Source organism: Lissotriton vulgaris, unplaced genomic scaffold, assembly GCF_964263255.1.
Source record: "Lissotriton vulgaris unplaced genomic scaffold, aLisVul1.2 SCAFFOLD_800, whole genome shotgun sequence".
Lineage (NCBI taxonomy): Eukaryota > Metazoa > Chordata > Amphibia > Caudata > Salamandridae > Lissotriton > Lissotriton vulgaris.
The window spans coordinates 649,527-671,838 of NW_028241815.1; the positions used below are offsets into that span (position 1 = coordinate 649,527).

Below are 22,312 nucleotides of genomic sequence, written 5' to 3' on the forward strand. Positions count from 1 at the left end.
TTTTATATATATATGTTATATATATATATATATATGAGTATATATATGTGGGGAACATATAAAATAGTGTTTCGGGCCCCAGCGCATGGGCGGGAATATTCTAATGCTTGTGACTATTGATGAGGATCCCCTGGAAGAGAACCGGAGGTATCAGAGCGCTGTAACATAGGAACATTGTGTAATAACATTACATCAGTTACAATAGCATAGTAGGGAAAAGTAAACAAACAACAAGGTTGAGAGAATTTGTAGGAGAGGAGGGGAGGAAGGAGCCATAGCAAGGAGATGGGGAAGAACTGTGTCCAATGTCCAGCTGGGTAGGTGACGGTCCAGGGAGAAACCAGGGCCAATCTCCTCATTAGCTGTCTAGCAATTCCACCGGTTATCAGCCATGTTGCTCAGGTCTCAACGCCCAGGAAAAACAGTTTTGAATAGATACATAGGCAACGAGGATTGAAGTAAAAGAAGGAGGTGGGGGTAAAAAACAAGCCAGAACAGGGATCTACCACGTAGGCCGATGGGGGATGTGATAAAGGTCTATTCGGAGTCCGGTGGTAGGGAAAACTGTGGCAATTATCTTGGGGTTAGGTAAGGAATTTTTACTGTGGAGAGAGCCGGTAACCCTTTTTAAATTTTCGCTCCAGGGGTCATCCGGCTGGGACACGCATGCATCTGGATGAGTAGCGCAGAGATTAGGGTTGTGACAGAGCTTCTGGCCACCATGTTAAGGTCAAGCACGTCAGGCAAGTTCCCGGAATGTCACCGATACCCAGGAGCAATCCGACCACTCAAAGTGCAGCCCCCCACCACCATTTGAATCCTCATGGGCCGGTTTAAAGATTTCAGATTCAGCATGGTTGCATGCTAATTGGTGCCGGGACGGGGGAGAAGGCTTCAGGGACTCGAGACTGTTATGGGCTTTTAAGCCGCCCCAGCCACTATGTTTAGGTCAATGAGGCCTGAGGCAAAGACCGTGAACCGGCACAGCCTTATCAGCAGCAGTTCACGTGGGGTGCAGCAGCCTACCTCTTCACAGTGGGCACCGACCTCTAGATCCGTCACCACAGAGCTCTCCGAACCCGCGACGGCCGTGAAAGATGGGGGCGCCATCTTAGGGTCAGGTTTCTTCCACGGCTCCAGAAATCGTGGCGAGAGCGTGAAAACTGGAGAGCCCCCCTGCTCAACGCCTCCGAGTATGAAACAACGGATCACTCTTCACTGCGGTGGTGACATGCAGCACGAGTCATGCACCCGGCTGCGTCAGGCTCCTACCAGCGGGACGAAATGGCAGTCCCTTGCCGCTGATCCAGCTCCCCAACGCCTCCCACAGGTTATCTATACAATCTGCTAATCCAACCACCAGATCCGTGCCCGCCAGTCGCCTCCCCTGGGGCCGTGCTTCGCTCTGGGGTCAGGTTGCAGGGGTTTTACAGCCAGACGCGGGCTCATCTTAGCGGGCAGAAGCCTCAGAGGGATACGGTCGCCATCTTGCGCTCAGGCCACCAGCGAGCGGCACTCGTTCTGCCGATCTCTTCAGCTGGTCGCAATCTTCATTTAGAGGTGGCGGGATTACTTCTTTTTCAGCCTGCCTCTCCCCAGTGAGTTGAGGGTCTCAGAAGATTTTTGATTTGCGGGCGAAGACGGATCATTGTGACGGCTATTGGGGGTTATTTAGCTCGCTATCTGGAGCTCTACGCTGGTGCGGCCATCTTGGGCTGTGCATTGTTTTTGCACATGATCGTTCACATTCTAAATACATTTAAGTGACATTTGGAACCAAAAGACATTTTGAGACTATTCTTCTAACCATGGTTTTCCGCAGCCCACACTGTCTCCAGATTCTTCGGATGGATGGTGTGCATCAGCAGTTGGCTCCACAAGTATTCTTCCTTCACATGCATAAACTTGAAAGTAGTGATGAGCTACCTGAAGGCTGCTAAATAACTGTTCACTCTCTCACTAACCGCTTGCTGCTCTCTAACTAGATCCATGTTGCTGACCTCTGCCCGCTACACTGGAATCAAGCTTCAACATGGCATAGCTAAAAGCCTATCACTCGCCTCACTCCAACCGTGTTCCTGAAAATGTTGGTATAGACTCAAAGCTTTCACACTGAGTGGTAAGCCATCTCCTTGCACTCATTGGAAAAAACATCAAACAAATCATATTTTATTTACAAATCCTGTTTGGAAAACATTTAAACAGGTTAACCCTATATTTTAAAATGCTTTTGAAAATGTAAAACCTCCACTGAACCTGCAAAGAAGGCTAGTACACCCTTCCTGATTGGGAGGGTCCTCTTTTAGGATCCATAATTAGGTTTAAGTTTTGGAATGACATTTCTGGCCCTTTAAGCTAGCCTCATTTTTAGGTCTCGCCTAGTGACACAGCACATGAGCTGCTTAACTTGGCGAGACCTATTGTCGTTGGTTTCTCTGCCGAAGGGGGACAGGAGATGTGCATGCCTACAGACAGGAGATGTTTACAACAAGGGGTGGTGAGGGACAGAGTCTCTGAATTAAACAGAATACTCTCACCCAGTCAAGAGATCAGGGCTAGATCCAACACCATTTTTTAGCTCACTGCACCATCCCAGTTTCAGAACCTGGCTGTATGCAAATTAGTCTGTTCCTGTCCCAGTGCATGATGGGAACAGGGCAAACCAAACTACAAAAGTCAATTCTTACACTGGGAAGGAAACAAGCTACCGGGGACCGGTTTCTGGCATTTCAGCCGTCTTCGGCCCGGCTTGCTTGAATCCTGATGGTGCAATGAACAGACAGGAGATGTGCACTCCGTACGCATGCACATCTCCTGCCCCGTGTAGGGCTGGCGTTTAAACACAGCGAGTGCATGGCATGCTTTCACATTCCCTTCCTCCCCCGTCCTCCTAGTTAGTTTCAGTGTTGTGCCCATGCAATGCAATCAGATCTATTGCATTTCAAATGCTTGTTCTTATCATGCCCTCCTTTGGGCATTTTGGTCCCAAAGATTGTCCCATTTGAACCGTCCTTAACAGGCTTTCCACAGCCGTGCGCCTATGCCTCTTTACATGTTTTCCTGCCACTGTCAAGCTGGTTTGTGCCAATCAATTTGCCTCTATCTGTTTCTGTCACTTTGCTTTACTTGTCATCGTGTTAATCTTGTCAATGTGTGCATCTTTGCTCAGAGCTGAACTTGTATGTCACCGTGTGTGTGTGTCACAGTGTTTATTGTTGATTTTGTTTGTCCCTTACTGTGCCTGCTTCAACGTGTACCTTTGTCACGTCCTGTATGCCTGATTTGAAGTGTGTTTTTATGGCGAGCAGACCTAAAAAGCATGCGAAGCATGCTTTGTCTGCAAGACATCTTTTTTTTGGCGTGTTCCGATGAATGTGAGACAGGGGATGTGCACGCGCTTTCCATCGGCGATTTCACCTCGTGGGCGCGCACGCCCAGCCCGGCGCCGTGCACATCTCCTGTTCTCAACATTCACCACAAGTCAGCTTCTGGCCATCGCACACGTACACACACAGCCACAGCCACACTCAAGCGTGCGCACACACACACGCATGCACACACACACGCATGGAAGTCCGCCTTACGTCACAGAACGTACTCGCTCTCCCATTGGGCGTCCTCTCTGTCACGTCACATTGTTCAAGACCTATCGTTAGCCCCTTAGCCCTGTTCTCCTAGGCAGTTGAAACCGGCTGGGACTGATCCAGTAGGACGGCCAAAACCGGGCGGCGCTGTGACCACTGCCCGGCATGGAGACTTCTCTTCCCACCCTCACTCCCCCCATCCCCGACACCGAGTACTGGCTGGGACAGAGGAGGCATTATCCCACCCAGGCCAAGAGCGTAGTGGGATGACTGGCTCCTTTGGAACCTTGGGAGGGGAAGTTATCGGTACCGGTGTGCTGTAGTGCGTGTACATGTGCGTGGATTTTCCTCCTGTAATGCACCATTTGCTCCTCTTGTATTTTGTTTGCTCACGATTGACACTTTTTCCTCCTGTAATGTAACGTTCGCTTTTGTAATTTGCCTCTCAACAAGTTTTGAAATGTTGACAAACAAAACTTGCCTAGTGCGAGATGAATTATCACTGTTTTGCTGGTCAGACAAATCAGCGCTCCTGGATTGCCCTGTACGCTACCGGTACTCTCCCCAGCCAAGGTGCACGGTTTGCCCAATGTAAAATATAGAGGCTCTCCCACTAATGTACACCTGCTATGTGCTTGCTGTTAGCTCTCTCCCCTGCATCCCTCCGTTACCGTCTCCATTCGCCCCCCCCACCCCACTAGTGGCGTAACAATAGCCCCCCACACCCCAAGAAGGGGGGCAAACTCACAGGGACCAGGCTTTAAAGCTCCTAACTGGGTGGGGGCTCAAGTTTCCTTGCGCCATGCCCCCCCCCTTGTTGCAGTCTCCCTCATGTATTTCTCTACCACTTCCCCTGTGCCTTTTTCCTAGTGCCCCTCCCACTCCTCGGTGCATTTCTCCAATTCATCTCCAACTAACCCGCTCTACATCTCTGTTTTTTCCGAATATTAAAAACCCAAAAGTGTTCCACACGTGTTTATTTTTATTATTTTATTGACCAATCTAAGTACATAGCCAGGGCTTTAAGTGAGATGAAAAACCTGGGTGTCTATCAAATGTGCGTGGTCCATATAATCAAAGGCGTGGCTTATCAACACCTAAGCTAATTTGTGATTACCAGTGTGCCTCGCTGGTATTTTGCTGCTTCTGTCTTTGCATCGGGATATATAATGCAACAAGAATCATTATACAGATAACAAGTTAGGACTATTGGCGTTGTCAATGGGTGTCAGTTGCATAAGATAAATAATCAACAACTTTGGATCCGTTGTAAATTATATTGAAAATGCTTCTGTTCTGAAGTGATGAGACTGGGGAAGGATTATAACGAGTCTCTTTGAAGTCACATAACAGGCAGGGGAGGGTGGCACTGCTGCAGAGTTACGATTTGTTTTTCACCCTGATGGTGAGGGACCAGTCTAATTTTTTCTGTATTTCTCATATGCCCTGGTTGTGTATGAATAGGGTTGTCTTTGTTTACTAAACACTACTCATTTTATCAGTGCCAGGCTTGGGCCTCGGGGAGAGAATTTTCGAGCTAGCGGTCATGAAAAAGGATGCTCTGCTTTAAGATCTCAATGTGTCAAGTGCTTTCTGCGGAGATGGTTCTGCAGTCTGCATGTCTAAATTCCATTGAGTAAGCCACCCGTCGTCTATCACTTCTATTCAATTTAGTTGTAAAACTTGTTTTTTTTTTTTAGTGAGTTGCTCGACCGGTACAATGTCATTGTGCTTTAAAAACACATACTGATATATTTGTTGTCATTGTTAGAAGGCCACCCAACTCTATGACTTAAAATGCCCACGGGAAGAAGGTGAATGTACTTTTGCCAGATAAGCGGACAGTGACACGGAGAAATATGGAATTCTGTTTTGTTTCCCTGACCACATAACCGCCTATTTTGCAAAGTAAACATTTTCTCTTGGTATTAAAATAACGGATGTTTATTGTTATCCAACTCGGTAATTTTTTTTGGTCTTGGAAGGATGAAAGGCTGTACGTACCCACCAGTATTTGGCGTTGTAACCATGAGGTCAAACACTTATTCCTAGATTGGATGCATTAGCCCATTGAACAATCTACCAGACCGTGTATGTGGAAACCCCGATAAAACCACACCAGAGTCATACCTAAGGCCGAGTATGACAAGAACTAACTGCAGTGGTTTTAATCCTTTGATAATAAATATGTCCAGTTCAGGCAAAACCAGCTGCTAGAATAATTTAGCCTAAACTGTACATGTCGGGCAGGCCATAAGCAAAATACCAGTCACCCTGACATGCGCAGTTCAGTTAAGAAACCCTAACTGTCGGGTGCCAATAAACAACACCTACTAGTAAAACAAACATTGGCATCGCCAATAGGTCTCGTTTTTATCTATCTCTCTCAATTACTTTTTTGTATTTGTTTCCCCCCTCTGTGTTTTCCCACTGTTCTCTTGTAATTTTAAAAACATTGTAATGTATGTTTCCTTCACTGTACATGCCAGCCCACCTCCCACGCCTCTCTGTCATGGCATCCCCTAACAGTGACATCCCCTCTTATGTGCATGCATATCTCTATCTGCGTGTGTTTTTTGCTGTGTGCGCGTTTCTGTATCCGTGTCTGTGTGTGCTTCTCTATGTGCGTGTTTCTGTCTCTCGGTGCACATCTGTCTCAGTGTGTGTGTCTATATCTGCTTGTATTTTTTACCTTTGTGTTCTCACATGTACAAATGCAATAGGTCTCGCATTTAAGCGAGTTTAAGCAATTAGTATTGTAAATGACATTGCCTTTCATTTAACTGTTTTAAAAACCAAAACATAATAAAAGGCATTGTCATTTACAATGCTAATAGCTCAAACTCAAGTAAATGCGAGACCTATTGCATTGCAAATGCTTGTTTTAACTTGCTGTGTGTGCATCAACGTCACCCTGTGTGTCTCTCAATGCATATGTCTCTTTGGTTTTCATCCTTCAGTGTGTACTTATCCCTGTATGTGCTCTATGCCGGTTTGGTTTTCAGTGTTTGCGCTTTTCCCTGTCACTCTGCATGTGTGTCACGGTGTGTTCCTTTAGATGGATGGGTAGATTCCTCACTGTCACTTTGTGTATGTGTCTCGGTCACTGTGTGGGCCTGTCACCGCGTGGGCGCTTGTATGTCAGTGAAAGTCTTTACATGCCTGCCTCGGAGCGTGTGCATGTGTCACTGAATCAGTGCACCCCTCTGTCGCTGCATATCTGTGCCGATCAGTGTTTGCATGTTAGGTGAGCACTCTCTCCCCCTCCATCCCCGCCTGCGCTGCCGGTGCTCACGTGGCCTCGCTGACGTCAATGGCGGGGGATTGAGCCCTGCCTGCTTTATTTGGAAGGAGGGTTTTGAGGATGGGCGGGCTTCAGGATGAGTGTAGGGGAGAGGTAAGCAGTAGAGCTGTTGGGAAGCACTTGTGAAGGGCTTGTTACAAGTTACCCAGATGTGAAAGGAAGGAGGTTATCTCAGTTTGAGGGAGAAGGTTCCGCATAGAACTGGGCTTAGACCCTGGCACCCCTGTCACCCGAGAGAACAGTCATGCGGCATGCCTGTTGAGGTGTGGGGTACAGCAGGGCAGATGAGAGAACATCACACCCGTAGTCCATGTGCGTGCAGCTGCACTGCTCATGACAGTCACCTATGGATGTACTGCAGGACCAGAGACCTTGGTCAGCGGTTGGAGCACAGGGCGATAATAGTGCAGCACACCACCAACATGGAAACAATACTGCATTGCCCAAGACTTGAGACTGCACCGTATCCATCGATCTGAGCGTGTGCCCATGGGCGCTGGAAAATGCCATGGGTAGCAGAAAGTGACATCATAGGACTTTTTAATCCGAATTTCAGGAAGTGATGCCACATGCCCTTCACCCTGATAACATCACACTCTTTTTTGTCACTGAAGCCTAGTGTATGTATCATTCAAAGATAAAAATGTATTGATAAATCACTAGAACATTTAGAACGAGCATTTGCAATGAAATAGGTCTCGCATTTACGCGAGTCCGAGCCATTGACATTGCAAATAACAATGCCTTTTTTTGTTTTTAAAACATAAATAAGAGGCAGTGTCATTTAAAATGCCAATAGCTTAAACTCGCGTAAATGTGAGACCTATTGCATTGCAAATGTTTGTTATAAATGGGAATACAATCACTTGGAAGTTGAAATTTTGGACAAAGAATATTGTTATTCATAGATTACAAACACAAGAAGTTGTACTTAACAAAAAAGGAAATAAGGGCAACCTAAATGTAGGTAAGTGCTATTAATCCTTTTGCTATTACTTGTGATGCCCACCCACCAACAATATAACAGTTCTCCTCAGTGGTCCCAAGCACAGGACATTGCATCCTAAGCACAGGACATTGCATCTGCTTCCACTGCAGTGGTATCAATAGTGAACACAACAGCCCTCCTCTGCAGACCCTGTGTGTGTGTGGTTGTGTGTGTGTGTGTGTGATGTTGTGTGTATGTGGTTGTGTTGGGGGTTGTGTGTGTGGTTTTGTGTGTGGTTGTATATGTGTTTGGCTGTGTGTGTGTCGGTGTGTGTGTGGGGGGGTTTATGTGTGGTTGTGTGTGTGGTTGTATGTGGTTTGGTGTATGGTTGTGTGTGTAGTTGTGTGTGTGGTTGGTTGGTTGTGTGTATGTGTTGTGTTTGTGATTGTGGCTGTGTGTGGTTGTGTGTGTGTGGTTGTGTGTGTGGTTGGGGGTTGGGTGTGGTTGTGTGTGTGTCGTTTTATGTGTGTGTAGTTGTATGTGCATTGTGTGTGTGTGGTTGTGGGTGTGTGTGTGTGGTTGTATGTGTAGTTGTGTGTGTGGTTGGGTGTGGTTGTGTGTGGCTGTGGTTATGTGTGTGGTTGTATGTGTGTGGTTGTGTGTGTATGTGTGTGTGTGTGTGGTTGTGTGTATGTGATTGTGTGTGTGTGTGGTTGTGTGTGTTTGTGTGTGTAGTTGTGTGTGTGTGTGTGTGTGGTTGTATGTGTGTGCGTAGTTGTATGTGTGGTTGTGTTTGGGGGTGTGGTTGTGGGTGTGGTTATGTGTGTGGTTGTGTGTGTGGGTTTGTGGTTGTGTGTGTGGTTGTGTCATTGGGTGTAGTTGTGTGTGTGGTTGTGTGTGGTTCTGTATGTGTGGTTGTGGGTGTGTGTGGTTGTGTGTGTGTGCATGGTTGTTTGTGTGTGTGTGTGGTTGTGGCTTTGTGTGTGTTGTTGTGTTTATGGTTTTGTGTGTGTGTGTGGTTGTGTGTGTGTGATTGTGTGTGTGGTTGTGTGTGTGGTTGTGTGTGTGGTTGTGTGTGTGGTTTTGTGTGTATTTGTATGTGTGGTTGTGTGTGGTTGTGTGCGTGTGTGGTTGTGTGTGGGTGTGGTTGTGTATGGTTGTGTGTGTGTGTGTGGTTGTGTGTGTGGTTGTGTGGTGTTGTGTGTGGGGTTGTGAGTTTGTGGAAAGAAAAAGCACGTTGAGGCAGCGATGGAAGAGAAATCTAAGGTGGGCGTGATATTGCCTGACGGAGATGCACCCCCGGGGAGAATCCCGAACGCTTGTAAGCGCGAAGGCAGTGGGCAGAGGAAAGACAGCTGGCGCTGAAGGCTGGTGGTTTGCGCGTGTCCGCTTGCATGAACACAAGCTTGTCGCCAGTCAGCAGCACTCTGAAAACTCTCCTACTAAAGTCTCTCCGAGCAGCGCATGCACGCTGACTCAGCCAGGCCTAAAAAAACACAGGCTCGAGCCTCAGAACTTTTCCAAAATACACCAAATTACCAGTTGGGCTGGTAGAACATTCAAAGGCGCTCCGTATCACCACTTATGAATTTTACTAAGTGCGCAGATCTGGATGCTTTTATTTTTATATATATTTGTTCCACAGTGTACTATACATTATGGAAGAAATGCCATTTATAAAGTAAATAAACCTATTTAGGTAGCCCCTCTAGGGGAATCAGCTTAGTACTTTCTAAATCCATATTGGTACCATCAAGAAAGCAACACTTTCTAAAGAAGTGCGCTTCTAGCAGGCATGCCAAAAATATTACAATGCGATGTAATATAATCAAAACATATTTATCCTGAGAATTATCCAAAAGTAGAGAAAAATCTCCACATTACCTGCCTTTATTTGCTGCAGCAAAAAAACAAACAAACCAAAATCTTGGCCAAGCTATATAAAAAAGTGTTGCATCGCTACCTTACCAAACAAGTCTCCAGATTCCAACTGCCAAGTTCTGGGTGACCTAACTATCGTTTTGAAATACCCACGCCAAAGAAGATCTCAGTTGGGACCGGCCATCACCTAGAGGGTCAGATCGGGAAAACCAGAGAACACGTCGGTCTGCAAAGACAAAAGGTCTCTTCATGCAGGGGTACCTTCCTCAGTGGATTCCTGCCTTCCATCACGACCACACTCTTGGAGGGCCGGGTCTCCGATGAGGTCCATATTTGGGCACCAATTTGTAGAATCAAAAGCCTTTTTAGGGGCTCACTGATGCACCGGTCCTTAAACCAACAAAGAAGAGATTGGCACGGAAGCTGTAATATCAAGAGAATACACTTATTAACCTCACAAAGGGAGACTGCGTCAATACAGTACCCTCAGGCCACTGTATGAGGCAGTCCAAGGAGTACAGAAACCAAGGGCCTTTTATGGCCAGTTTATAGCGGAGTAAGCATGATGACTCAAAAAGAGGCGGTACAAGTATACACACAAATACATATAAGGATACATAAGAATCGCTTAGTCAACAGAGTGGGAGGAGTTACAATACTGCTGACATTAATTAAAATAGCCTGACAGTTACTCTAAGAGCAGCTGCATTCTGGCAGCTACAGGCCTTTCTGAGCATGTGCAGTGCTCTGACGTCTAATGCTGAAGGAGTTAACTGTAACTGATGACTCAAGCAGAATACAAGGGCGAGCAACAGTGAAGAGGGAGAAAGCACATGGCGAGCAAATGGCTAACTAAAATGGCTTCCAAAAACGAAATGGCTTCAGCTGATGCTAACAGCAATTTCAGCTAGTTTCCACAGGAGGGGGGTCTCTGTTGGTGGTCAGTACACAGTTCAGTGGAGGAGGTGGGTGGACAGTGCACAGCCCAATGGGGGGGAGGGTCTGGGTTGGTGGTAAGTGCAGAGCTCCGGGGGAGGTGGGTGGATAGTGCGCAGACCAGTGAGGGGCTATGTTGGTGGAAGCAGAGAACTAAGACAATGGAAGGGAAGGCAGCAAGAGTGTGCAGCTGCAAAAACAGATTTCTTGCTGAGCTTTAGCTTTGCACCACCTGCGCCCCTAAATATGGCGCCAGCCCTAGTTTTGTTGGTTTCTCTAAGAACACCTTGTGACCCCCCCACCCTGTACCCTACATATGGCGGTGCTCACTGAAATCTTCCCAGAATCTAACCATCATTTCTTTGATGCTGACAGAACAAGGTGAGAGCTGATAAGCAGAAAAGTGCATCTGTGATTGAAGAGCAGACACTGAACCGGAGAGTGGTGGAGATGGAGAAGAGAATTACCATGGTAGAAAATGCAAATATCTCCAAATTGCCCAATCAAATCACCTCTCTTAATGCTCTGATAACAGATCTAGAGAAGAAATGTGAGGAATCAGCGTTGGACCTCCTGAAGGTGAGACACTGCTTGGTAAATACAAGACAATACCGAAGAGCTATATTCATATGGTATGTGAGGCATTGAATGTAAGTGGAGAACATGCATGATCAACAGACAGGGTTAATTTACACTGAGCTCCTGTATTCTGCAACTCAACAAAATATACAGACCAGTTAAACTAACGGCAAATCATTCTGCTCTGACAGCCCAAAGCAATGTACAGACTGAGAGCCCAACATGGTTCAAGGAACAGCTGTACTACGTCAAACGATCCCATTCAGAATATCACACTGCGATGTGTTGCATGACCGCATTCAGAATGTGGTTATGGATTATTGCTAAAAATCTCCTATGGAGGTCAACAATGAACATCCTTAAAACAGTGTAAAATATAAATACATTTAAATGTTATTCTTCTACTAAAATATCATAATACATTTGATAATTAACTAATAAATGCTATTATCGATGGAATTTAAATAAATAGAGTGAGCTCTGGTTACGTTCATTGAGTGGTTGAGACTCTACAAATAATTACTGCAGTGTGTGCAGTTTTGGTCAGTCCCGCTAGCACTGTCCCATCTCCCCTTATTTACATTTACCGACAAACCATGTGTGCAAAGATGAAGAAAGAAGGTTCTCGTAGAAAGGTCACATTGTGAAATATGGCTGCATACTTTGGTTTCATGCAAAGAGTGTCCTGTGAACATGATTCTCTTAAAATGTTGTTCTCAAGTGAGAACTCACGAAAACCTGGTAAACGTTCAATATGTGATTTCAGAGTCCATTGTCATAGAGTAAGTGTATTTAATGGTACAGTCTTGATCAGTATATACAAGAGAAGATAGTCAACACGTGTTTCGTCACACCGTGTTGGGGCTGTGACTCTTCAGGGCTGGAAAGGACATAATGTATGCATGAATTAGAAACGTGGAAATATAAATAGTGACTTGAGTGAGCAGAATGGAACACCTAGAACTTGGTGGAAACCCTATTTGGTGGAAAGACAACGTAATAAGTGACCGAAAAGAAACCTCCTGCAATGCCATTCTCCATGCATCAAGTCTCCATCCTGTTCATCAGATACAATCTGTCCCCTATGGGGAATTCACGAGAGCCAGACGAAACTACAGTGAACAGTCAGAATTCGACAAAGAAATCTTTAACATGAGTCAAAGGTTCCATAGGCGAGGATATAAACCCGATACCATCAGAAAAGCCACAATGAGAATACATACCCTTGAGAGAAGAACCACTCTGTCTAACACCAAAAATCCTAAAACCACTAAACAAACATCAAGACTAATAACCGATTACAACGACATCAGCAACACGATGAGACAAAGTCTGAACAAACATTGGAAGACCCTTCAGAAGGATAACATACTTAAGAAACTCCTACCGGTCAAATCTCAAATCACTTTCAGAAAAGGTCAGACACTCAGAAACAGACTGAGCCCAACTGTCCCAGTCAAGAGCTCTACTTCCAACTGGATGACCAACATATCCTGTGGTTTCCATAAATGTAGCTGCTGTGGAGCATGTAAATGGGTGCGCAGTGGTACCAAGGAATTCGAAGATTGGAACAACCGGAGTTACAAAATCAAGAGAAACATAAACTGCAACACAAAATTTGTTGTCTACATACTGGAAGAGACACTACGTGGGCAGCTCCATAAGGGCCCTGAAAGAACTCATCATGGAACACATCAGGGCCATGCTTAACAATGATGCGAGATCTCCTGTGGCCTACCACATCAACACATGCCCCTCACAAGGACCAAAGAAGATCCTCACGTTCTTTGGCATTGATGTCACAGACCCTAGCACAAGAGGGGGCAACCGTGAACTGAAGCTGAGGAGACTGGAAGCCACCTGGATTATGCGCTTGCACTCTGTAAGAGAGGGGCTCAATATCGACCATGTGCTGCAATATTTCCTGGGCTCATGAGACCTACCAACTAGCCATTACCCTTTTTTTTTCTACACTCTTGTCGTATATGTTGTGTTGCTGAACACGATGACTGTAACCTTTGACAATCCACTTTTGTTTAAACGTTTATGTTTTCCTTATTTACTGTAAATCGCGATTTCCTTGGACCAGGTTTGCTGACTTCACACAGTTATAATTATACCAATGTCACTAAACAGCCGATCATTTAAGATTGTACACTTAACCGATGTCTAAATATATTATCATTGATAATGCCTACACCTCCAGCCTACCTACCTACTGACTCTCTTCTGAACTCACCATCCTGTATATATGTACCTATAATAATTTTTCCTTGGCACTTGCCAACATTTCTTTTCCGTGTTAATTAAAAATTTGCAAACATTCGTGACAAGAATTTTCAATTCTATTAAGGACTAGGAGGCGAGGATTATGCTTAGTCTCATTTCTTTACTGACACATAGCAGCCAATCACATTACAGTAAAGAAAAAACAGAAATAGGGCAACCATAGAGTACACCCCTAGTATATAAACAGTCTCAGAGGTAACCACTTCCTCTTTCTTTGTCCAAAATCCAATATGAAGAACCAAGTAACATCAGAAAAAACCAAGGAGAACATCATCCAAAAGGACCAAAATCCGAAGGAGGAGGCGGAGGAATTTCCAAAATCCATAGGAACAGGAGCAGGCCAACGAGGAGTAGAAACTCGCAGCAGAACTTCCACAAGGACGGAGCCGGAGGAACCTCACTTGGGATCAGAGCCTGAAAAGAGACACAAAGCCGTAATACACATCCTGTGTAATCATGAGCAAATAAGGGTGGGTAAAGAAAAAATCAAAGCATTCATCACATATCATCATGAAAGATTTTTGAAGTATTGCATAGTAACAATATAATCGATACATGCATAGACAACGGGTGGGATAATCCTCGCCTCCTAGTCCTTAATAGAATTGAAAATTCTTGTCACGAATGTTTGCAAATTTTTAATTCTATGTCAGGACAGGAGGCTCCGATTATGCTTGTTTAAAGCTGATCCACCACGACAGAAGCAACACTATCGATAGGTTTAAAATAAAAAGTCTTAAACACAGAAGCAGATGACCAATCTGCAGCCTTCATTATATCAAACAGAGTAACACCCATGGAATAGGCTTTGGACGCCATCGCTCCCCGTGCAGAGTGTGCGCCAAAAACAGAAACATCAATTCCAGCTTCAGACATAAGACCCCGCACCCAGCGCGCCAAGGTAGCTGGAGAGACAGGGCGGAAAGGCTTTTGTAATGCAATAAAAAGTGGACCCTGCATGTCAGAGCGCAAAGAAGCGGTACTCACCTCATAATCCTTCAGGCATTGAACCACACAGAGGTTGGGGTGAGAAGGAAAAGAAGGATAAGAAATAGAAGGCGTATTAGATTTGGTACGTCTGGAGAGACGAAAGGAAACTCCTTCAGGAGTAAAGCTGCGACCCGCCAGGTCCAAAGCGTGTACGTCCGACACGCGCTTGCAGGAGACCAAACATAACAACATAGTTAGTTTTGCAGATAGTTGTTTGCGAGATAAGGAAGCATTGGGAGGCCAGGCCTCCAAAAATCTGAGTACAACCGACACATCCCACAAGGTAACATACTTAGGAGTGGGAGGTTTCGCGAAACGAACTCCCTTAAGTAACCTGGAAACAAAAGGATGTTCACCTGCGGGTTTCCCATCTATGTGGGCATGACCCGCCGAAATAGCCGATCGAAAACCGTTGATAGTTGAATAAGCCAGACCAGAGGTGGCTAAGGAGGCCAAGAAATTAACAATCATGCTGATATCTGCTGAAACGGGATCAACTTGGTGTTGTGAACACCAATCACACCAACGCTTCCAAGACCCCTTATACCGTTTGTGAGTATTGGGAGCCCATGCTTCACTAAGGAGCTTGGAAGCGTCGCTTGAAAGGCCTGGGAGTGACCAGCGATCCCCGAGATCCTCCACGCGAGAAGTGGGAGGGAGCCTGAGAGGATCAGGGGATGAGGATCTCCGAGAGGGTCCAACAGGAGATTCCACAAAGGGGGAAGGAGAAACGGTGGAGCCGAACACATTTCTAGAAGGACCGGAAACCACGCTTGAGCCCTCCAGAGAGGGGCAATCAGAATCAGATCCGTCTGAAATCGCTTGGAGTAGGCCAATACCCTGGGAATCATCAGAAATGGAGGGAAGGCATAACAGAGGGTCGATGGCCACTGCTGGAGAAAGGCATCCGTGGCCAGAGCTTGAGGGTCCGGCCTCCAACTGTAAAAATGCGGAAGTTGCGCATTGAGGCGTGAGGCAAAGAGATCTAGTTGGCAAGGACCCCAACGCCGATGGAGAGCACGGAAGACCCGAGGATGCAGCCTCCAATCGCTGTAATCCCGGAGATGTCTGGAGTGCCAGTCCGCTATCTGATTGTGGCATCCCGGAAGGTACTCCGCAATAACAGTGATCTTCTTCTGCAGACAGAAGTGCCAAAAATCTTTGGCAATCTCCGCCAGGATTCTGGACCTGGTCCCGCCTAGTTTGTTGACATAGCGGACCGCTGAAACATTGTCCATCCGGAGAAGGACACAACAACTGGTTTGCAGAGGGGAAAAACATTTGATCGCAAAGGAACCCGCTAGAAGTTCCAGACAGTTGATATGAAGTGTCAATTCCTGAGGGGACCAACGACCCCCTGTCGAGACCGAGCCGCAACGGGCACCCCAGCCCCACCGACTGGCATCGGACTCTATCACTAGATCCGGAGACACACCGAAGAGGGCTCGGCCATTCCAGGCCTCCATGTGGTCCAACCACCACTGCATCTCCCACCGGACCTCCTCCGTAAGAGGAATCTGATCGGAATATCCGAGGCCTTTCCGGAGATGAAGAATTTTCAGGTGCTGCATTGCCCTGTAATGTAGGGGACCCGGAAAAATCGCCTGGATGGAAGATGCCAGCAGACCGACTACACGTGCCAATGACCTCAACGACACAGTCGGTCTGGAAATAACAGATGTCAACTCTCTCTTGATATAACGCATCTTTTGGTTGGGCAAGAGAAGCTGACAAGTTACCGAGTCGATCTGAAAGCCCAGGAAATCTATACGCTGGGACGGGACCAACACCGATTTCTGAACATTGATCAGAAACCCCAGAGACTGCAAAAGAGTGATGGACAATTCCAGATGTTGAATAAGTTTGAGTGGACAATCCGCCATAAGGAGAATATCGTCCAGATAAATAATCAACCTGACACCCAGAGACCGAAGATGTTCCACAACTGGTCGTAACAGCTTCGTGAAACACCATGGTGCCGACGAAAGACCGAACGGGAGAACCTGATACTCGTACCAGACTCCCTGCCAGCGAAACTGAAGAAAACGGCGATGTGGTTTGTAAATCGGAACCGAGAGATATGCATCTTTGAGGTCCAGCCTGACCATCCAATCCTTTTCTCGAAGGAGATCCCTCAAGAGATGGATTCCCTCCATCTTGAAATGTCGATAGACGACTCCCCCGTTGAATTCTTTCAGGTTGAGAACAAGGCGAGCACCGCCTCCTTTTTTCTCGACCAGAAAGACAGAGCTGGCAAACCCCTTTGGATGACGGGTGGTTGGAATCACCGCCCCTTTCTTGAGAAGAGAGTCTATCTCCTCGGAAAGACAAACCTGATCCTGAAGAGAAAAACTCAGACAAGGAGGGGGACAAGACTGATGCATCGGGTGATAGAATTCTATTCTGAACCCTTGAACAGTTTGTAGCACCCAAGCATCGCCGGAGAGCATGCGCCAATTCTGCAGGAAAAACTGAATGCGACCCCCCAACATCACATTGCATGCAGGAATCAGCCTCACCTGTAGAGTGGGAATCCTGGTACTGTCCCTGATGACCACCGGAACGTCCTTTGCCGTACTGGCCTTTTCCCTTTCTGGAAGGATAAAAGTTGGCTCTTGAGGATTAACCTGCGTCGTAGGAGCCTCTGTGCTGAGATGAATTGCCCCTCTGGGACTGACTGGCAGAACCACGGCCGAACGAGCGTCCCCTACCTCGTCCGGCCTTCCCAAAAACCGGACGCATGGCTCTCCGCAAGGAGGCCTGCGCCTTGTCGATACCACTGAAGGTTGATACAAAGCGCGTGAGTTCCTTAAGGAATGGCTGGCCAAACAGGAGGCCGTCCGCCTCAGGGCCCGATTCAGAAGTGGCCAATTCAGAGAGTCTAGGGTCAAGCTTCAATAAGATGGACCTGCGACGTTCCGCAGATATCGCACAATTCGCATTACCTAACTGGCAAATTGCCCGTTGCGCCCATTCTATCATTTCCTTAGGGTTCACAAGGGCAGAAGCTTCCTGGGCCCTGTAACCTAGGTCCAAAATTTTTGTGAGAGGCCCAAGGACGTCCAACATCTTATCTTGACAGGCCCGCCAAGATCTATCCAGGCCCTTCTTTGGGTCCTTGGCATATTTTTTCAAATATGTGACCATCATGGGGTCAACTTCAGGGGTCTCAGCTAAATGGGCAGACAAATCAGGCCTCGGGCATTCCGAGCGCAGCCTGGCACGAACCGAAGCCTCAAAAGGCTGACGGATATGTGCCTCAATGTAGGCAGCTACAGCCGGAGAAGGCCCCCATGATGAAGAGTTGGGATGAACGATGTCTGCCGGCTCGAAATTAAGCACCGGAGGACGCTCAGGGGCGTCCACAAAATGCTCCTTACAGACCCGTTTTTTAGGTGGAGGAGAAACATGGTCTGAAGAAGCGGAGGATAACACATTGTCCGAATCGGCCTCCTGAAGACCTGCAGTCGTGGATGGCGCAGATGCTAAACTTTTCGCCAGACGCTGAAAATCTGATCTGTGAGGGTTAACAGGCGACTTCGCCGATTTCTTGGCAGCCGGCAACCAGCCCTGCTGTTGAGCATATAGATTGAGGTGACGCTTCAAAGGATTAATAGCACGTACAAGTGCCTTGTTAACGGATTGCTGAACGCCTTTGTCCAGCTGTTCAACCAAATCCTGTTCCAAGGAGCCTTCCTCCTCATCAGCATAGTAATAATAGTCGTCTTCAGCGTCATCATAATACTCAGCCATTCTACAGCAAGTAGAGGTAAGTGCCCACAAGACGACTGAAATAATATGGAGTGTTGACAATAAACACAAGTCAAGGGGGAGTGTTGAGACCCCAAAACAGGCTTCGAAGAAGCAGGAAACAAACCTGACTCGAAAAACAATTAAAATGTGGAGGGAGCCAAAGCCTGTATCAAATAGCACACTCTAGGCAGAGCCTATGCGAAGAAATAACAACCAAAGCCCTCAAAAGACCTCGGCGTCTGACGGGGTTAATTCCAGTGACAGGCCGTGGGCAAAACGTCAAACGCCGTCGCTCAACCAGCTGAGGAAACACCAACAACCGGAAATGGGACAGCGCGCATGCGCGACTGTCGCCTGGCCACAAAGACCGTCGCAAGAGCGCTCGCGCTCCTAAGCCAACGGAACCCCTGCTCCCGCTCCACTAACAGCGCGCGAGCAGCTAGGAAGCGCTCGTGCAAGGAAAAACGGAGGTGAGGCACACGCTCCGACAATGAACGAAATAACTGCACGCCGGCAGTAAACAATACGCGCGAAGAGTAAACGGAGACACAGCCCCAGACGCGCGGCAACAAAGCGCAAAGGTCAGCACAAAGCATATAATAATAACGATGCGCAAGTCAATAGTAAAGATAAAGCACTTAACTGGCTGCGGAGCAGCAAAGAAAGAGGAAGTGGTTACCTCTGAGGCTGTTTATATACTAGGGGTGTACTCTATGGTTGCCCTATTTCTGTTTTTTCTTTACTGTAATGTGATTGGCTGCTATGTGTCAGTAAAGAAATGAGACTAAGCATAATCGGAGCCTCCTGTCCTGACATAGAATTACCACCACTTTCTGAACATACTTCACTCCAACGGGTTACACCTTTATTTCCTTTCTACTCTACTTTTCGTTTTGTGCTTCATTAGGCCACAATCTCCACACACTTCCGGTTTTCCACGTAGATGCGTTTCGCATCACGCTCACATAGCTTAGTTGGGTCACACTCCACCCCACATGTCTGGTCGGGACAATCTGAGTGCGCGAGCACTTCTCCACTTCTGTTCCTCTGGAGCCTGCTAGTTCACGCTCCAGTGTTTGTCTGCAGGACGCCAGGCTTTTGCCCGGCCTGCCTCTGGACAACACCAATCACAGCCCACCTCTCTTCTTCATATACGCTTACGAGGCAAGCCGACATCATCCACAACCCGGATAATGAGCTTGCTGATTGCACACACCAGTGCAAGATACCTCACTCCTACAGGTAAGGGGCCGTGTATTTGCCATCCTCCCTCCCTCCAACTGTTCTTAACACCTCTAGTAATGGGACTCTCGCCTCCACCCTCTCGCCCACAGCATGCTGATCAGGACATACTCGCCCTGAAACGTGCATCACATCGACAGAAGTTCCCTTGACGCTGCCAGACCGTGATCCGTCCATCTCTGGTGGTAAGCCTCCCAGTGACCGCGATCATTGCCTTGTTTGTTTTAGTACTGCACCGGCACCGAGTCTTACTTGACCCAGTTAACTCATTTCTTCTCCATCCCTTTCCCGACACAGCTCCACTTCATAATACCAGATGCCCCACTACCATCCACAGGTAAACTCCCTCCTCCATGTTTTAGACATCTCCTCTTTTTCATCCACTTGGAGCTTCACATACCTGTGCCTCTTTCTCTTTTTTATATCTTGTTTCCCACATGTTGTCTTTTGATTCCGGTCACGCAGTCGCTATGCGAACTTTTCGCTGTTTCCGTGTTTTTCCCACCCGTTTCATATCGCTCCTTTTCCATGTGTACTCAACTCCGTTTATTACAGACTGTATGTTTCAATCCGATGTGATTCTAGACCTTCGAGAATGTTATTTCATGTTAAGGCTTAGCACAAACGTTATTTCGGCTTAAATATGAAAACAGTTTAAATGTGGTTTTTCACTATGTTCCCATATTATGTTGCCGTGGTCACCAAGAGTAAACGTCAGTATCCTATTGCGTTCCTCTACATGTGACCCAAAAACGGCACTTATTCTCAAAGTTCTCTCGACTGTTGGTCGTACCGCACAGCTAGGCGACATGATTTTGTCTTCTCTTAGTTGCGTCCCACAACTGATACCTCCCAGGTTAACTACGATGTCCAATTATCATGTTTTTCGAGTCTGAGTTACATTCGATGCATCTAGGTTCTCCTTTTGTCTTCTTTTAGGTACCGCACCTCACCAGACCATTCCTACATGAACGTCACTGTTAATACACACATGGTTTCTAACAAATCTTCATTTAGAAACATGTGCACTAAACTTGATCATGTACTCTGATGTTCCTCATGCTCACATCGTGCAAGCACCCTAATACCATTATATAGTAATGTCAAATAACTGCCTATAGTTCTTGTTCTTAGATACAGCAAACGCTAAACTTTCATATTTTCATTTGACATTACTAATTAGAGTCTGCTAGATTAGGAAGTTTTTACTTTTACTTAAAACCACCTTGTCACAACACAATTCGGGACTTTGTTGACTATGTACTCCCAGTCACTTATTGCGTTTGTCTTTCCACCAAATAGGGTCTCCACCAAGTTCTAGGTGTTCCATTCCGCTCACTCAAGTCACTATTTATATTTCCACGTTTCTAATTCATGCATACATTATGTCCTTCCCAGCCCTGAAGAGTCACAGCCCCAACATGGTGTGACGAAACACGTGTCGGCTATCTTCTCTTGTATGTACTGATCAAGACTGTACCATTAAATACACTTTCTCTATGACAATGGACTTTGAAATCACATATTGAACGTTTACCAAGTTTTCATGAGTTCTCACTTGAGAACAAGATTTTAAGAGAATCGTGTGCACAGGACACTCTTTGCATTTGTTAGGTAGGAGACACGTTTCTCTATCTTAGCAGGGGCTGTTTTTGCTGGGTTTGTTCCCCTGACCTGTCGGCATCAAACATACTTTATCTACGTACACTAACCATTAAGTAATCGCTGAGCGACATTTCTTCCTGACCCTCATCCAAACCCTTTCTCTCCCTCTATACTTTGGTTTCATGCTTTTTAATCAGGTTCAGTGCTGTTTATCCAAACAGTTATTAAGCTCCGGTGCCCGAGGTCTTACATTTATTTATTTATATTATAGAGCTCAGTGTGACCAGACTGATAGCCTGAACTGTAGCAGCAATTGTATACATGGGTGGAAAAAAGAACCAAGTCAGTCCAGTTTCACAGACTTCCATTATTTAGGAAACAGCCGGGTCTTCAAGGCTTTCCTGAATTTCCGCAAATCTGTCAAGGGTCTCAATTCAGATGGTATCCTATTCCAAATAAAAACATCCGAATCTAGCAGCCCTCACTGGGAAGGCACGACCCCCTTGTCGAATCTCCGGAACTCGTGTACCTTTATAAGATTAGTGGTTGCAGACCATGGTGCCCTCCCCGGAGCATATCATTTAAGTCTACGCTGCAGATGGGTAGGGCCCTTATCCTGAAGGGCCTGAAACACAATACACATCGCCTTGAAGAAAATCCTCTGCTCCACAGGAGCCAATAAAGTTCCCTTAGAGCTTTGGGAAGCCGAGGATCTTTCTGGCCAGTTTAATACCTGGTTTGCTGCAGCCCCCTGACCTCTATGCAGTCTCTTGATCGAGTAGTCAGGGGCTCCTAATAGGAGAGCATTACAGTCGTCTAATCTACTGAGTATGACACTTCACACAATTATTGCTTTAGCCTGATCAGGTAAGGCAGGGAACAGTTTTGTTAGTCCTTGAAGCAGTGCAAAACAAACTCCAGTCACCTTGTTTACATACTTTTCCAAGGAAAGAGGATCATCAAAAGTGACTCCAAGATTGTGTACTGCTTCTGAGAAGTAGTAAGTAAGTAAGTACGTTTTTATTAATTAATTAAAATCATTGCAATATACACACACTAGAATGACTGTTGCGTATTGAGGGTGAAAAAATGCACTGAACACTTAAAAACAGAAAAATTATTAATTAATGGAAAAAACGTGCAATAATATCAATGGGAGATGAAAAAACTCAAGCTGGGTCAGAAAGCGAGTTAAGAGAATTAATTTCTAAAATAAACTTG

General features: G+C 46.3%; 1 protein-coding gene across 1 annotated transcript in view; it reads left to right on the top strand.

The window, feature by feature from the left end:
- Positions 1 to 22,312, top strand: part of LOC147669879 (uncharacterized) — a 609,201-nt gene that overhangs the window by 571,437 nt on the left and 15,452 nt on the right. Inside the window, exon 5 of the mRNA XM_086948178.1 lies at positions 11,009 to 11,212. Coding sequence (XP_086804304.1) covers positions 11,009 to 11,212 — 204 coding nt within the window. The remainder of the gene's footprint in view (positions 1 to 11,008; positions 11,213 to 22,312) is intronic.